The sequence below is a fragment of the Garra rufa genome, chromosome 5 (genome assembly GCF_049309525.1).
Source record: "Garra rufa chromosome 5, GarRuf1.0, whole genome shotgun sequence".
Lineage (NCBI taxonomy): Eukaryota > Metazoa > Chordata > Actinopteri > Cypriniformes > Cyprinidae > Garra > Garra rufa.
Window position 1 is genome coordinate 32,110,817 of NC_133365.1, and position 18,849 is coordinate 32,129,665.

An 18,849-nucleotide genomic window follows, 5' to 3' on the forward strand; every position below is an offset into this window, starting at 1 on the left:
TTTTTAGATCTCATAAACACACATCGAATTCTTCAATGTGAAAAGTCACAGCTGGCTTTTACACCCCCTACCCAACACACACACCAACAGCCATAATGAGGAATGCTTGGCTTCCATTTTTCTCATAAGAAACGCAAAGGGAAAGGAACATTTTTTATGAATCGTAAAAGTAAATTGGAAAAGAACACCTTGTGATTGCAGGCCAAAGGTAGTTGAAAAAAAGAGAGATGGGTTTAATTAGCTAATTAAATAAACAAGATATTGAGGAGTTTAGTGCCAGAAAGCAATTACCAGGAATGCCATAATGAGAAAACTCCTCAAACCTCAGCAAATCAGATCAGAAAAAGGCAGATTTTGAAGAAGTAAATGAAATCTTGAGAGGAGGGCAGATGAAAGAAAAAGGCGGGTATATAACGGTAATTTCTGTAGCGACTTTCACAAAGATGCACAAGACCTCCCTTTAGACCCACAGATTGAAATCGATGCAGGAGAAAGAGAAAGTGCCAGCTCAAGTGCCTTTCATTACTCTCTATAATGATGTAGATGCAAGAGTTTATGTTGAAATCTGGAAGGTAATGAACCATGTTTTTTGTCCAAGGACTGTTGGAGAGCCAACTCGACTTCCAATGAGCGTCAAGCCAAAACCATCAAATGTTGATGTACACTGAGCAGAGATGTCAAGACTGCATATGCGATGGTTATAGTTATTTAATTAAGTTCTTTTTTCTTTTACAGATATCTTATTTTTGAACGTTCCTCCATTTAAACAGAGGACACAAGGAAACAGGTCAACCATTGAACACGATACAACAGCACACGAAATATGTACAATTACTCTCCATCTCCCTCACTCTCCCAAAAGTCTTGGCAGATGCTGAATAGCAGTCTCTATTAGAGAATATGCATACAGACATATAATTTATTCTACCAAACCATGGAAAAAAAAACATGCCGTTTCCTCTGGAGACTACGACTCTTTCAAAAAGAGCGCTTCATACGTCAAACTCGAGTAGACAAAACAATACATGTTCACGTATCTGTACTGTGCATGTGTATGCTTACTTGCTAATAGGAAGTAAATGACAAAGGAGGAAAAACAGGACATAAAAATGTTTCTTTAGGCACCAAAGACGACAGAACGTTTTCAAAAAAGATAAACTTACACTTAAAGTGAAAAGAGCCTGTAAGCAAAAGGCAACCACCACTGAAATCAAACGGTGAGTTTTAACAGTCTTTTGATCTATGGATGTCACTCTGTGGGAAAGTAGTGATATCTATCATAATCCATAGATCCCCGCAGTCCGAAATGTCAGGTAACGTCCACAGCGTTCCTTGAGAAACTTCTCAAAAGGAAACAAAATCATGTTGCGCTTTAAATAAGCTGCTCTTTAATAGAGTCTATGGCTTTCAGGGTCGGGCCATCCCAGCCATAACCAGATAGACCACATATGAGTGCATATGATCATTTTCAAATTCTGTGGCTTTCTTCAATTTGATTATGTTTCCCTCGTTAGGGGTGATTGTCTCGCAAGTGACTCACAGTACTTGCGTAGTTCTGAATTCTTCTAAGGTGGCTGGATGCACGTAAGTGGAGCCGAAGATCTTGGGTGTGGGTGGACATTCACAATGATAGATTGAAGGGAAGATGTGAGGAAAAATATGAAGAGAAGGCACAGCGCAAATTATAAATCCATGTTTTCTCAGCACACCTGTGTAAAAAGATCAAACAGCCGATCAGTTTGCTTCTAAATGGGAAAAATAATGCAGTATAGCTATCTCTTTATTTGTATCATGTTTTTCTATCATCTGGTACAAATTTACAACATTTGTTTAAAGGGTTAGTTCACTTTCAGAATAAAAATTTCCTGATAATTCTGTCACTCCCATGTAATCAAAGATGTTCATTTCTTTGCGACATCAAGGTTTTTGAGGACAACACTTCAGGATTTTTCTCCATATAGTGGACTTCAATGGTGGCGAAACGGGGGGAAGGTCCAAATTGCAGTTTGAAAGGGCTCTACACAATCCCAGACAAGGAATAAGGGTCTTATCTAGTGAAACGATCAGTCATTTTCTAAAAAAAAGTTAAAAAAATAAATACTTTTTAACCACATCTTCACGCATTACGTAATCACATTAAAAAGGACACAAGGTTAGTTCATCGTCTTTGTACTTCGGTTCAAAAATGTAGGGTAGGGTGAAAAATTCCATCTTATTTTCACCTCCAACTTAAAAATCGTTCAACATCGTTGTTTTGTAAAGGATTGCGTAATGTGTGAGGTCAAGCTAGTGCAAGACGAGCATTTTTGGTTCAAAAGTCTAGGGTACGACGGGGCTATAAAGGCGCCTTTGGTATTATTTTCCTCTTAACTACTAGATGGCAGAAAAACGTGCGTAGCACTATCCAAAACATCCGTTTTTAATGCTACATCTGCAATTTTGTCTGATCCTTGACGCAATCGCAGGCAGCAGCGCAAAGTCGATTTTGTGCTTACTTGAACTAATATTTGTTGTTTTTAAAAATGTTGGAGATTTCAGTAGCAAATGAGAATCGCTAAAATTCTTGAGTATATCTTGAGACAAGAGTCTTAATGATTTTCAGTTTTGTTTAGGATAATTAAAGCAACAGTTTTTAAATAACGAAAGAATCTGTAAAAGTATGGTATTTGGGGTAAAAAGCACCCCTGCTGTTGGGGCTAAAAGGCACAATAATTAACATAATAGATTAATAGAAGGCTGACTTTTCTATTTGTTGACACGACACTGTTAGATTCAGATGGCAAATATTATATATTGTGTTGGGTGTCCATCTTAAAGATAATCACCATGTTTAGAATAAAACCATCATATTTAAAAACATGCTATTAATTATATCATATAATAAAATATAATTGGTTGTTACTACTGTAAATCTATATTAAATTACTATGGGATCACCTTCAATGCTTTCAGAATCTTTACATTTTAAAATGATTTTGTTTCTGTATTTTAAAGTATACATTTTATTTTAACATTTTAATGACAGTATATTTATCAAAAATAAGAAAATAGTACAAACTTTGCTAAAGTGATTGTTTTGAACAAGTATTAACTCAACATTATTTTAGCTAAAGTATTTGTATCGATACTTTTACCGTGTGTGGGGTAAAAGGTCCCCCCTGCCACCTCAAATTTGTAAGATTTTTAAACAAAATAAACTACTTGTATGATTTATTTTCACACAAAATCTGTTGATCCATAAATGTTCAATACAATTATATATATTTTTCTGCAATCATACACTTTGGGCACAGTGTAGCCTATATATTTTTATTTTATTTTTTTTTAGAAAATGACCAATTGTTTCGCTAAATAAGACACTTATTCCTTGGCTATGATCATATAGAGCCTTTTAAAGCTGCATTAAATCTGCAATTTGGACCTTCAACCCATTGGTCACCATTGAAGTCCACTATATGGAGAAAAATCCTGGATTGTTTTCCTCAAAAACCTTAATTTCTTTTCGACTGAAGAAAGAAAGACATGAACATCTTGGATGACATGGGGGGGGGGGGGGGTGAGTAAATTATCCGGAAATTTTTATTTTGGAAGTGAACTTATCCTTTAAGTAACTTAAAGTTACAGCTTTAAATGCAAATTGAGGGATATCACTGACACAAATAGGTTTGCACAAAGATTTCTTATCAATTTGCAGTGTTTATATCATACCTTTTGGTCGGGTAGGAGGGTGTTACTCTGCAAGGGGGTCAGGTGACTACTGAGCAAAGCTCCACCTGGTCGGTCATGTTCACAAAAGATGGTGCCGTTGACGTAGTGAAATCGGTCACCAGGCACCAAGCGATTCCGACATGTGGCACAAGTGAAACACTGGAGAGAAGAAAACAAAGTAAAAAGTTATTTCAAAGGAAGTCTGGTGTGTCATTAAATGAAACCAAAGGATGGAACGATTACAAAATGTTTGAAGTTGAGATTAAATAGAATACATTTTCTTGAGTATTGTTAGATATGAGAAAGAATGTTCTATGTGCAAATAGCCCTATATAAAAAGTCCTATATATGAATAGTTTTTCACTATTAGAAGAAATAGGGAAGAAAAGAGAGATCAGATGAACTACACATATGGTACATTTGCATTCTTTGAAAAAATCTATTACACTTCAAGCTCACATTTCTTCAGATACTCTCAAATTAGAAATTTTGTCAGGATGTAGTTACCCAATTTTGCAAACTTACGCAAACATGGACCACTGGGAAACCAAACCGATCCACTCAGCCTAATCAGGGAATGGTTTCCTTTTCCAATCAAATATTATTAAGACAGGTTGACACCTACACCACTATAATTAAGAAGGAATGTGTGTTGGGAAAACGGTTAGTTGATGAGTTTCGGTAGGCGTCTCCTGAGACTATCCTGCTATCAGTGTTCAGTAAATGTAAGACTTCAGCTGACAGTACCAAGAGAAACATATTTCCCCCAAAATAGACTACTTCAGGTCCTTACAGATGTTTCCACTCCAACCACATAATGTGAAGTATAAACACATATGTTAATACAATAATCTCTTAAATTTTCTGTCCAGAAATCGGGGATGTGGGTCCAAGTCATTGTTTTGCAAGAATCATGCATTTCAGTCTTTGAGCGTCTTAAGGGAGTTGCAAAATAACACTCAAAAAGTAAAATTTCATAAATCTAACTATGAAGCATTGACTCAAATTATATTGAGCAATTCCTGCTGGCTTTCATGCCAATGCTAAAGGGAATTAAGTAATTGCAATGTACAAAACAAATTCCCTCATGTTTGGGGTTGGATCAGAAATGGTAACCATACCAAGTTTTGATTGCGTAATTCTGTCTTTGATCTATCCTGTGACAGACAAGTTTGACTCATCTTTTCTGATTCAACGGTGTGAAAAACAAAATCAAATCAAACCGCAGTTTTTGAAGCTTGTCACACTGCTGGGTTTTGCCAATGTAGGGCAGAACAACTATTTTGTTTTCCTACCTCATCCATTTAACATTTTCGAAATGAAACGTGTCTAGGCAGCAGCTAAGTCTGATCAAAAAAGATTAATTAATAAAAAGAATTTATTCCACAGTAAATAATTAAGGTTAGAGTCTATATCAAAGTACTATCGGTCCATGCATGTTTTATAATACAATAAACTGTATCACTGCTGTGTTTAATGAAAGGTTGTTTTGAGTTAAAGGCACAGTATGTAATGTTCACCTCTAGAGGGAACATATCCAAAACAAACAAAGAAACAAAGGCGTAGTTTGATGCCGTTATTGAACGTGGAATCATGGGAGTTGTTGTCTTTATCTCCACAGCCCATACAATTTAACAGAACTTGGGCAGAAATCAAGTTCATGGATAAGCTAATGTATTAAAGATTTATTATCGTTGCAGTAGTATGAAGCAGGATGGGGCTGAAAGTCGTAGAAGCGAAATGAGGTTTCCTTCTGAAGCATCAGTGAGCATTTGAACCTTCTGTAATAGTTGCATATGAGTCCCTCAGTTGTCCTCAGTGTGAAAAGATGGATCTCAAAATCATACAGTAAAGGGCTCAAATACACAAAAATGCTGAAAACCCAAAGAATTTGTAGGACCTGAAGGATTTTTCTGAAGAACAGTGGGCAGTTAAACTGTTCAAGACAAACAAGGGACTCATGAACAACTATCACTAAACAACAACAACAACAACAAAAAAAAAAACACAGCTGTGGATCATTCAGGTAACAACACAGTATTAAGAATCAAGTGTGCGTAAACTTTTGAACAGGGTCATTTTTTATAAATTCAGCTATTATTTTCTCTAGTGGACTATATGTAAATGTCTTTTATGTGAAATATCTTATTCAGGTCAGTACTAAAAAAAATAACATGCATTTTGTATGATCCCTTTTATTTTGGTAAAATAATTAACATTTTGCAGATTCTGCAAGCTGTCTGCAAACTTTTTTTTTTAAAATACTGACAGTGGGTGACTGTTTACTAACAGGCTATGGCTCACCTTTAGATGGTAGACGTTACCCTGGGCCCTCATCACCATCTCACTGGCAGGGATAGACTGTCCACATGCACTGCAGGCTCCACTGTGACCAAACAACCTGCACAGCAGAGGAAAAAAACAGCAATTACTTAATTAAGAATATTTAAAAAATGACGAGATCAGTTGAAAGTCGAAACATTATAAGATCCAAAATACAAGTTTCTTTAAGTGGCATTCTCATTTCAGGGATAAAATAGTTTCCCATATAGCAAAATGACACACAAATCACCCTGAAAATAAAAGCATCTGCCACTGATCCACTTCTTTTCCTTCTACAATTGAGGAAATTCATTTTTATATCCGTAGCTTAAAGTTGGAGTGCTTTGCAATGTGTGTGTTTGTGAGTGTGTGGCTCGAATGGCATGGCACCAAAGCCCCTCTAGTCCTAGACTGCAGCCTATCAGCTAATCTGGAGTGGCAGTGTAATTGGTGGCAATGGGTGGGGGGTGGCTATAGGAGCCTCTGATCCACCCTTGGCTCCTAATTAGGGTGCACTTGATTACTCTGCTGCCTGAGCTTGAGGTTGTTATGGGCAATTTTAGGAGAACACTCAAATGAGTTCAAGTCGTGCTCTTGATGAGCTGAAAGAAAAAAAAATGCATCCACACACTCGATCATATAGAGATAAAACCCAGATGCACACAAACAACACGCAACATACACGCATTCCACTCGCACACATGCACACAAACAACTTGTTTTCATTCAGAACACCTGGAGCCACCGTGTCACAGTCATGTTTCGGTAGGAAACATTTCTTCCGCTCCCTCTCTGGGGTCTTTATTGTGACGGTAACCAGACCAGTTTGGCAGCTAATTCTCGCCGCCTCGCTTTCTCCTCTTCCCCCTGCCCTCTCTCTCTCTTGTTCTCTCTCTCAACCCCTCCTCCGCTATCACTGTCCCAGCTCTGACTGCTCGCAGTAATGAATTTTTGATCTTAATCCAAACAGTAATTTAATAAGAGACGGCAGAAAGGAGCCCTGTTCTCCCTAATTAATGCACCCTACTTTTATCAGACCTCAGGCTCCACGCTGTGTCATTTGGTAATGAAGCTCTGCCCTTTTGATTAGCTGTATTATACATATTTAATACACTGCAGATTGAGTACACCTTACATGCACTCTTAAAGGAAATATCTAGAAGACCACCCTTGACACGTATAACATGTTTGCTGAATTACAGTGCTGTAAGAGATGTCCTTTACTAAAAAAGTAATCCTCTCATTTGAGTGTTATCAAATCCAAAGTTAAAACAACAACTGATCATAGGTTGCTAGTCAATGCACATTTGCTCTATTAAAAATAAATAATATACAATATATATAATATTGCATTATAAAGCAACACAATTTCCCACCAATTGAGCCAGCCCTGCATGCAACTGTTTTAATATATAGGTGTAGTAATAAATGAATACTTAAAAACACACCACCAGTCAAAAGATTTTTAAGATTTGTTTTTTTTTTTAAAAAGTCTCTTCTGTTCACTAAGCCTCCATTTATTTGATCCAAAGTACAGCAAAAACAGTACAATTTTTAAATATTTTTACCATTTAAAATATAACCATTTTCTATTTGAGTATTGAGTATATTTTAAAATGTATTTTTTTCGTTTTTCCTATATTATCATTCTAATATAATGATTTGTTGTTCAATAAACTTTTTTTATATTTATCAATATTTAAAATGGTTGAAAGATCCAAAGTTCAGCATTTATCTGAAATAAAAAGCTTTTGTTACATTTAGAAAACTTCAGTAAAATTCAGTAGAATTTGATTAAAAAAAAACGTATAGAAATTATTACTTTTATTTAGCAGGAATGCTTTAAATTGATCAGAAATGAAGAAAAAGACATTTAGAATGTTACAAAAGATTTCTATTTCAGATAAATGCTGTTTTTTAATAATAAAATAAGGTATAATAAGGTAATACAAATGAATAATATGAATACATACACATTAATAACTATTTAACAATGTAGTATTTCTTTAAAATGCATATACAATTAATATAATTACTATATTATAATAACATATTCAATGTATAGTCCTAAAAAAAGTAAACATGGAAGTAATTTAAAACGTTTGTTAGTGGCTTTAAACTCAATCTGTACATTTTCAATTAACTTTGACAACTATTCTGTATCTGTAATATATATTTCAAATATGGCAGTGCTGCACAGTTTCTTTTTGATTTGGGATCTGAGATTGTTTGACTTTTCAGCAGGCATCTCTGGCACTTCTACAGCAAAAAAAAAAAAAAAAAAAAGACCATCTGTGTGGCAATGCCAAATAGTCAGACATCCCTGGTTGAGGTCCAAACAGACCAGTTTGGGTCTAACAGGCAACAATGCCGTGCCGTCATGGACCAATGCATCACTGCACACATCCAAACACACAGAGGTCAATTTCAAAGCCTCTGCGATTATAAACAAATCTAATCTCCTCACCTCTGGAGCCTTCAGCTCAAAATATACAAGGGAATAGAGGCCAAATTCAATCAAAGAGCTATGTAATCATCATACAGACATACGAGCAATCATAGACCCCAGCGAAAACCGCCGGAAAAATAAACGAACGATTTTTAAGGTTTGCAAAACAAGGTTACGGTTGTTTTGTAGACCGGTCAAAATTTGAGTCGACTTCTAATTTGATCACCGACTGTGTGGTTAAACAGTACGGCTCGAGTCTAAAGTGGTGTAGAGCACATGAAAACCATGTGGGGAGTCTTTGAGGAATACGGCTGCTCCAGATGCCATGTTACATGCACCCACACACTTCCTGTCACGATTGGTGAACTTTTCTTGTCCTTTTCATGTAGAGTCTCGGAAGAGATGTCTAATATCAGTACAACAGACAATGCATTACATTCATCCCCAACTAAATCTGCTAATTTCAGATAAAAAAAATGTTCACAAATAGACAATTTAACATTTGGTTTACTCATTTAGATAGTTGTTAAACTTTAAAATTAAAATTTTGGTCAAAATAAATATATATAAAAAAACTGCTGTTCGTGCAAGATTTAGTGTGTAGTGTAGTGTGTTATCATCTGTTTTCTGTTTAAGCAAAAATAATATCAAACAAATTTAAAACAAATCTGTGGATGCTCTTCTAAATATCCTGAGTCTACTAAATCTGGAAAGGAGATATGGATATGCCAAACAATGATCAAGTTTACGAATCAATTACATTTTATTGATTTGTCTCAGTAAAATCCACAAATTTCCTGTCCTTCTTGTGTAACACATTACGACTCATGCTGTGACCAGAAATCATTTATATACTCTTTTTCAGCATTTCTGCGTCAGTCCAACCAAATCCCAGACTGTCTGCATTTTTTCTGTACCTGATGTAATCGTTCCTGCAGAGGATCATTCCTCCTTTGCTGAAGCAGGTGCTGCCGATCTCTCCTAGCTGAGCCTGGCAGCAGGAGCACTTGAGGCAGCGTGTGTGCCAGTACCGGTCCATGGAGAAGAGCAGGAAGCGATCAGAGATCCGACCTCCACAGCCTGCACAGGAACGCACTGCCCCGCCGCTACTTCCCGTTACCGCAACAGCGGAGGTTTCCACTCGACTGTTCACCATCGCCTGCCTGCGGGATAAGAGTGGAGAAGCTCGTAAATCAGCAGATCTGGCCTGTGTTATCCAGAGGCATAGTTCTACCACTATCAGAAGATCAGCCATTAGAGATGTTCCTCCAAACCTCTTTAAACAAATCGCCATAATACATTCTTATCATCCTGAGGACACGTCATAGAATAATGGGACAGATATATTTCTAGTCCTGTTGCTGATTGCATTTTCAATGTCCCCATCCAGAGACGAGAGAAAATAGATAACATTGACTGACCAATTGGGATTATAAATAACAACTCTTTAAAAGTAAAAAGGAAAATTACAGTATTCTTCAACAATTTATTACAGAAAGACTAGGAAAATGACTGTTATATAGAAGCACAGTATTCTCTTGTAAATTTACAGTTTTTTGTAAGAAGGGTATATTTATAGTACTGCGCTAGTGTTTAAGTTCTCAGAATGCACAGCAACACAGGCGATTCATTTTTCCAGTTTAATGGCATTAAAAAGTAGGGCTAGGGTTGGCCACCCCACTCACAACTGTTGCTTCCGTTTCTTTTTTCTTGACAAGAAGTGTTTATTTAGTCGCAAAATGTCTTTACGACCACATCAAATAGAAGACTTTTCAGGGAGTCAAATGAGCATAGGTAAGGTACAGGTGAAGAAGGAGCTTCAGTAGAACAGCAGTAAAGTGCGGTCAGATGAGATGTTGTCAGGCCTATGTCAGTAAAAACTAATTTAAACGTCCTGTCAGCTATTTTACTGTGCTCGTAGCACGCACAAATGTGGTGGCGCATGCTATAGACTGTATCATTTCACGTTAAAGCACGAATGAAACTACAAGCATGTGTCAGATCCATGTCATGTTCAGCAGTGGCAGCACCTAAAGTAATAGCAGCCAGGTGCTGTGATGTCTATTAATCAAAGAACAAAAAAAAAAAAAAAAAAAAAAAACAAGAAATCAATCAATTTTGTAGCTTTAAGGATTCATCTATATTTGATTTAGTATTTAGTGTTTGATAATGTTATTCAATTTCTGTATATTTCCTATTTGCTGAAGGGCACAGGTAAATGGGTTTATACATTAAGGTTGTTTTTAAGATCCCTTAAAGGAACACTCCACTTTTTTTGGAAATAGGCCCTTTCTCCAACTCCCCCCGAGTTAATAAGTTGATTTTTACCGTTTTGAAATCCATTCAGTCGTTCTCCTGTTCTGGCGATATCACTTTTAGCATAGCTTAGCATAGATCATTGAATCCTATTAGACCAATAGCATCGCGTTCAAAAATGTCCAATGAGTTTCCATATTTGTTGTATTTAAAACTTGACTCTTCTGTAGTTATATCGTGTACTAAGACCGGTGGAAATGCAAAGCTGTGAGTTTCTAGGCCGATAAGATTAGGAACTACACTTCCATTCCGGCGTAATAGTCAAGGAAGTTTGCTGCCGTAATATGGCCGAAGCTGGCGGAGTATTATCAGAAATGAGTTCCCAGCTAGTTTAGCATTTGCACATGTGCTGCGTGGTATTACTGCTCCTGCTTCGGCCATATTACGGCAGCAAACTTCCTTGACTATTACACCGGAATGGGAGTGTAGTTCCTAAATGTATCATCCTAGAAAATTGAAGCTTTGCATTTCCACCGGTCTTAGTACACGATATAACTATAGAAGAGTCAAGTTTTAAATAGGACAAATACCGAAACTCGTTGGTCATTTTTGAACGTGATGCTATTGGTCTAATAGGATTCAATGATCTATGCTAAGCTATGCTAAAAGTGATATCGCCAGAACAGGAGAACAGCTGAATGGATTTCAAAACGGTAAAACTCAACTTATTAACTCGGGGGGAGTTGGAGAATGAGCCTATTTCCAAAAAAAGTGGAGTGTTCCTTTAAGTTAGAAGTTGTTATTTTTAAAGTCTAATAACTGTTAAAATTGATAGCTCTCAATTATACTGTAATGTTGAATGGCTATAGTTTATGGTTAAATATTAGGAAAAAATAAGTCATCAGTGATGCTCACCTTCAGTCATAAAAAAATGTAACAAATATTAAAAATGTATGGTCTTTATGTTGTTTCTACATTAATGTTAAAATTTAATTTGCAATTAATGCAATATAAAAGTATATTTTAAAACTTCAATGTTGGGTGGGATTAATCACTAAATCATTTTTTTTTTTTTTACATTTTATTTCTATATGGCTTTAGTTCTTGTTTTGTAATTCAGGGTAAGTTTAGGGTTTTATTACATCTAAAATTATGTTTTTTTTTTTTATATCACCATTTTTAGTACTCTGACTTTTCTTAGTGTGGAATATTCATACTTATAAAATACTGAAATATTTATTTCTCCAAGTTATGATTACACATAAGGGTCATTTATAACATTTAACTTATTTTCTCTATGTAACAGCGCAAACAACTGTATTCTGTACATTTTAATACTGGCTGGAAGAAAACAAATTAAAAATAAATAAGGTTCCCATTCAAACAAGGGAACAATAATCAGCGTAACTGCATAACAACATATTTTTAATCCCACAATGCAGTGCAGCAAGAAAAAAAAAATTATATGTCTATACCATAAACAGTTAATGAAGCTGAAAGCAAACAGATGACTTAAAGCAAACTTCTCTGTATTTCTTGGCAGAGCTTCGCCAGTACAGAGGTACATAAAACCTGTCCAGAAAACAACCCTCTCTTAGCACAAGAACCTGGTGCTACTGAAATGAATGAATTTACAGATAAATATATTTCTTTAAGGCACTAAACAACCTATGACCACCATAAAACTAATAAATGTGATATGTGACCCTGGACCACAAATTCAGTCTTAAGTAGGTATATTGGTATATCTGTAGCAATAGCCAGAAATACATTGTACGGGTCAAAATTATTGATTTTTCTTTTATGCCAAGTAAAGATCATGTTCCATGAAAGTATTTTGTAAATTTCCTACCACACATATATCAAATTAAAATGTTTGGTTAGTAATATGCATTGTTAAGAACTTCATTTGGACAACTTTAAAAGCGATTTTCTCTATATTTAGATTTTTTGAACCCTCAGATTCTAGATTAGATTCAAATAGTTGTATCTCGACCAAATATTGTCATATCCTAACAAATCATACATCAATGGACAACTTTTTCATGTATCTATGTATTTATATTTGATGTATAAATCTCAATTTAAAAAAAAAAAAAAAATGTACCCTTATGACTGGTTTTGTAGTCCAGGGTCACATATTTTATTAAGTTAGTAACATTACGAACAGTGCATTAAATTTGTTGTAAAAACGAATGCATTCAAAATGTGTTTGTACAAACATAATGGTGTTGAATGAGGCCTCTCAAGAAAAGTTACAGTTAAAAGTTGAACCAAAAAAAAAGAAAAAGCTTTAAGTGCAATGTTATTGCCACGGAACTATAATAAAACTCATGCCGCAGGCAATTCTATGGAAATGATGTAGTCCACAGATTTTTATATCTGCCTTAACATTATCAGTTTATATCTACAGCTCATTTCCAGAACTTTCATTGCAAATATGAGTGGAGATCAAGCCCAGCTGGAGGCAGTGCAGCTCTCAAATGGCAGTAACTGGAACCATGAGGACAAACTAAAGTCTGTTCCTTTTCAGAGTACACAATCTCAAGAGTGTGAATGCTGATCCGAGAACAAGGGGCACGTCTATGGAACGCTAATCTAAAATCAGCTATCCTTACCTGTACAAGACTTTATAAACATGACCATGGTTTACCGCTGTATCATGTAAACAAAAATAATTCAGGAATGAAACTCCAACTCCTTTTCCATGATTTCCACTTTTCAATGATACGTCCTAGTTTGTAGTCGGTGTGCCTTGTGGTAAACAGCCTTCAACCAAGACGAGAACTCAATCACACCAAGCACTGTTAATGATGTTTTCCAAATGAAAGTGCAGCTGATTTGTCATTCCCCGTCTGATGATTTTAGTTTGAGTATGTTTTCACTTATGTCGAGTGTATTCCCTTGATGAGTTACTGTTCACCAGCCGTTTCCCTGCGAGCAAGCAAACTATTCCCGCTCACAATAAACAGCCTTATGCAGTTCCAGAAGGTTGAATTCAGACCACTAACCATCCGCACACACATAGTACAGTTTTAGTACATCTAACTTTAGGCCAGCATGTTACCTTTTCTAACATTATCTTTAAAAAAAAACACTGTGGTTTGAGAAGGTTAGACTGTCCAACAAAGACTCCAGGCACAATACATATGCTCAAACACATTAGGAAACGCTTGCACATTTTCTTTCTAAAAATAACTTTGTATCTCTGCATTGTTTTCTGAACAGACACAAAGCAGGCTTCACTGCTGCGTTCGGAGAACCTCAGCAAAATCCTGTGAGGACCAGACGGTGCAGTTTTCTCTTTTTGGAGGGCAGCAGCAGCAATGTGAGGAAGAGGCTTTGGACATCTGGCCGAGGCTATATCACTTGTTATTTCCTCCCTCTGTTGTTCTGAAGGAGAGGTCAGTCGGCAGCAGACTGGAGATGGAGGCCAGGTTAGAGGTCACAACTGAGCCCTGTTGATTGGTAGGGTCGACCAAGGGTCAAAAGAGGAGAGGAAAGCAACAGGAAAGCTCTTTGTGCCTCACTCTAAAGGATTGGGAATGCTTTCCTCAGGTCCTATCTGTCTTCCTAGCCTTGTGCCGGACATAAGATATCGGCCGCCACACGCTTTCCCACAAACAGAAGCGTGAACATCTGGTACAATAGGGTCCTAAAGGGACAGTAACCTCAAAAATTAAGATTCTGTCATCATTTACTCACCTTCATGTTGTCAATGAGACACAGAAAAGGTCTTTTGAAAAGTTTTTTGACTGTTTATTTTCCAAAGTTACAAAAGGAAAGGCTGGATTACACTACACAACTGCAGAAAGTCAAAGCCAGTCTGCAGATTTTGGGCAGTTGGAGCAAATCGGATTGTGTATAATGGGCATAGAATCAGATTTTTAGCTTCAGACTGCTTCTATCCATTCTGAGGTTATCAAACAAGTTTGATATTTTGAGCCAATTTTTGTTTTCATTTGTTATGTGTCTCCTAGCAATGAGGCGAGTGTTTTGCATAAGTTTGTATTTGTTCAGAAAAACTTGAAAGTCTGGTAGTGCTTTAGTCGTTTAGTGTATTATCCCTAGTTTTTCCTCAGTAACGCTTTATAAATTTGAGTTTATGATGACTAGTGTTTTAAAATCATTTCAGATGTAGAGTATTCCAGTCATACACTTTTTTGGAACAACATGACGGTGAGTAAATGACAGAATATTCATTTTGGAAGGGAACTATCCCTTTGAATTTTGAATGATACATGGCATGAGACACATGTTTTGGTGAAAAACAGCAATCTGGAGAAAAATAACCTGGATCTTGTGCACATAATGTGGTTTACATTCCCTCACCTTACCTGATAGAACTGACCCAGCAGGTCTAATACAACGCTCAGAGAGCTGCGTAAGCATTTTCTCCACAAACATGAGTATCCCGAAACTGACATGAACCTACATGCCTGAATTCTTATTGGAGAATTTGCCAGGCACCAGTTTAAACCAATTTCTGACACCCTCGGCTCTAATCTTTTCATTGTCATGTCAGAGTTGGGCATATTTGAAAGTCTTACACGAACTACGAGCCTGATATCTTATTAAATGCATTGGGACCAGCTGTACGAGATTATAAAGCTGAACTAAAAGTAAATTTATTCAGCGCTCCTACACAAACAGATTTCGCCTCAGGACCTTTTCCCTATAACTGACACCGGTAACAAGCACCATACATTGTCATTCCCACACACCTGCAGAAGTGCCATACCAAAGCAGGTTGCCAAATAACTTTGCAACAGTTAATTTCATGAAAATGCAAATCCCCTATTTTTTAATCATCCCTTTTCCTGCAGACCTGAGAGCGAGAGAGACAATGCTGCCGAATGGGACCCTGGGGGAATATCACACGCTTTGAGGCTTGGCTGTTTCAATACAGAACAATTACATTATCCCTCTAATAACTTAGGTAAGTTAATCCTTCACTGGAAACGTTTGGCGACAACCTTTTTTAAGCTATGAGGCTTAATGTAGTGTGTTATCACAGGGTAGCAGGAGTTTGTGACGCTATAGGCCTACATCTTTGGCAGTGTGCATTGTGTTATGACCAATTCTAACTTAAAAGGCAAGCCAAAATATGGCTACATACTGCTTAAGAGCAGTGCAAAGTTTGTTTAAAGGTCACCGCTAACTTAAAACAGGCAAATCTGGGCAAACAGGTGATATCGGAGCACAGTTTTACATCAGTGAATTTGATATGCCAACATTTTTGGCAACGAGTCACTTTAACTCTTTTTGACCCATTTAAAGAGTTAAAATAATAACTAAATAAGCAACATCTAAAAAGCTGGCATTCAAGTCCAGTATTAATCCTGTTTTCTCAAAAGTATCAACTGAACTGGTCAACCAAGTACTGGTTTCGAAGTGAGGAGCTTCTCTGGAAACAGACCAAACTCTTTCCTTCTCTCGTTATTTAAACGCTGTCATCTGAAAGGTCAGAGAGGGGGAGGCTCGTTCAGTTCCACTTGACTAACAGGCTGATTGATGAAATAAGAGGCAAAAACAGAAGCTAATGAAGAGAAACACAATACCGTCGCTGTCCGAGCGCAGACTGATGGATTGGTGTCGGCTTGACGGAGCAAATGATGGGTCTACGCCACGCGACAAATCACATATCATCAATTACTAACCTAATGGTGTAGGAGACTTAAGAACACACTATTATGTTTTATGGTTGCGCCTCAACTTTTCCTTTTGTTGGGCGGAACGTCTGTTGAGAACTAACCGCACGATCACCATAGAAACTCGGAAACGCGAGGGAACGACCGTATAATTTCGCTATTTCAATATAAATTGACTTAGGCTGTAACTGTGAATTTTTAGTGTCATAACACGTCGCTTAGGAGAACAAATAACTGCGCAAAAACCCAGTGTGAGTCGCTAATAATTAAAATAAATGAGCATAACACCATGGTTCGCAGCCTCTAAAAATAGTAGCGAGTCCAGTGAGCAAATGACCAAACCCTGGTTGGCACCACCGCAGATTAGCAGTATATCCTTCTCTTTTAATAATGCGCTCTGGGGCCATATAACTACACGCTTCGCCGTTTCATTAAAACGGGTCTCTTTTTAATTAACACTCCGCGCACAACTCCCCATTGTGCACAATTCTCCGCTCCAGTGACAGCATACATCAAGGCTGTGTCTCAAAACATAGTGTGCTGCCTACCTAGACAGCATTTCACCTAGACTCCAACTGAGCCCAGCTGTCTAGGTTGGCAGCTCGCTATGATTTGAGATACAGCCTAAGAGTTACAGTACGGGGAAGTTGCAGCCAAGACGAAGCGATGTAAAGTTTGCTTAATGTACATTTAAACAAGTTTGGCGAGTATGTGCTTGAGATTACATTTAGAAATAATACTCGAAATAAAACTTTAATTTTGGGGTAATAGCTCAACTGGGAAAGTGTGGCACTCGCAACCCCTATCTATTTACGCTTACGATGCTTTTGGGAAACGCTGGTAAATGTGGATTAGATAAAAGCTGCTAAATAACAAATAGTTACAAACGTACGATAAAAATGCAACAAAATTACATCGTATAGGTGTAGACGTGAGGTGCGTGTTTGAACACGCACAGACTTGAGTGGAAACTGTTAAAACAGAAAACCATCTAAACAACGGAACACTTTAACCGTATTGCAATTTACCTTTACTAATTCACAGTGTTTACTAAAGTAATCTCTACTAGATGTTTTACTCACCGCTATTTGTTCGCAGTCTGGAAAGAAGTCAAAAGGTGGTGGGATCACTCTCAAAGTTATTGCGCGGGATTAACCAGTGAAAGCCTGGCTGTCTATGTATTTTGTTTTCGTCCACCCAAAAATCGTTGAGAAAATGCGCTTTTGATAATCCGAGTGTCGCGTGCTCCAACAAACTTCAAAATCGTCCCTCTCGTTAGAAGCGCTCCGCTGCAACCGTCAGATTCATGTTAGTACTGAGCTTAGCTCATGCTCTGTGTGGCGCTTTCTTAAAACTAGAATTTATTATAAGTCTCTTTCTTAGTGTCTAAAACCTCATACGAGATGCGCAATCTTGTTTCTGGCATCAGTTTACGTTGAAATTACACATGAACGAACAGGGAGAAAATTTTAAAGTCACTCCTCTGATGACGTGCCATAGGTGCAACCCCCGCAGCCAATGAGCGTCGAGGGGCGTGGCATTTGACAGGATGATGGATGGCTGTTTGGGCAACTTTAAACTATTTGAAACTAATTTAAATTGCCCATAATCACCACGGCTGAGTTATGCTGAAAGGATTTAAAAGCCGTCTTTATCCACAGCATTTAAGCCTGCTGATGACTGGCTTGTCCACGTTGAGTTGTATTAATTATTCACCTACGCCCCTACTACACAAATGGACAGTTTACTATAGCATCAGTCTATAAATAAACCGACAATAGATGCAAAAACAGACAGTCCAAATAACAGATGTGCTCACGCGAGAGGAAAACAGGCAGCTGTTAAATTGAACACTACCACGTGCTCTCACCTTATATTTGCTGCGTCTCTCGGCACGATCGAAGCTGCGAACATCTGGCCAAGATGGAAAGCCAATTACCTCTGGCGCCGTAAATCTTTATTTAACCAATGCAATACTGTCCAATTTGCCTTGATTTACCATTACAGGTTTAAATGAACTGGCCTTGGCCTCTCACTTACAGGCAGTGCTACCACCTAAGAAATGTTGTGGCTTATGATGTCAACTACTAAACACACCTGCAAGGCAAAATCAATGCTTCACTGTTAATGGTAATAGCGTAATTTGACAGTGTAACAGTCTTATAAATGTCTATGTTCTCTTTGTTTCACCTAAGAACTATGTTCATAGTTTAAGTTGCATTAAAATTAGTGTTTCTTTTGAAACCTGGCCTATATTATGCAAAAACATAGTTGATGTACAATTTTTTTATTTTTATGTAGGAAATACTGTTTGAAACTTACAGGTAATCAAACTCCAGTAAGTTATATTTATTCTGACAAGAAAGTTTAGTTCTAGTATAAGGTTCAAAAACATTATTTTTTCACAAATGCAGCAAAGCCAACAAAATGTTATTAATTTATTTACACAGCAAACTTGGACCA

The 18,849-nt window shown here is 37.1% G+C and overlaps 1 protein-coding gene across 2 annotated transcripts; it reads right to left on the reverse strand.

The window, feature by feature from the left end:
- Positions 1-690: 690 nt before the first annotated feature.
- Positions 691-17,804, reverse strand: lmo4a (LIM domain only 4a). Of its 2 annotated transcripts, XM_073840269.1 has the most exons (5): positions 17,469-17,804; positions 9,397-9,642; positions 6,013-6,109; positions 3,709-3,867; positions 691-1,709 (listed from the first exon to the last, which is right to left on the reverse strand). In XM_073840269.1, the coding sequence occupies exons 2-5, from the start codon at positions 9,633-9,635 to the stop codon at positions 1,701-1,703; spliced, it is 504 nt and encodes a 167-aa protein (XP_073696370.1). In that variant the 5' UTR covers positions 9,636-9,642; positions 17,469-17,804; the 3' UTR covers positions 691-1,700. The 2 variants fall into 2 exon arrangements, with proteins under 2 accessions (XP_073696370.1, XP_073696371.1); XM_073840270.1 differs by lacking the exon at positions 691-1,709 and having other exon boundaries at positions 3,703-3,867.
- Positions 17,805-18,849: the final 1,045 nt, after the last annotated feature.

Coding starts and splice junctions, on each gene's coding strand:
- lmo4a (XM_073840269.1), bottom strand. CDS start 9,635: ATGGTGAACAGTCGAGTGGAAACCTCCGCTGTTGCGGTAACGGGAAGT. Junction 6,110..9,396: donor TGCAGGAACGATTACATCAG/GTACAGAAAAAA, acceptor TCTGCTGTGCAG/GTTGTTTGGTCACAGTGGAG. Junction 3,868..6,012: donor GTAACGTCTACCATCTAAAG/GTGAGCCATAGC, acceptor TCTTCTCTCCAG/TGTTTCACTTGTGCCACATG.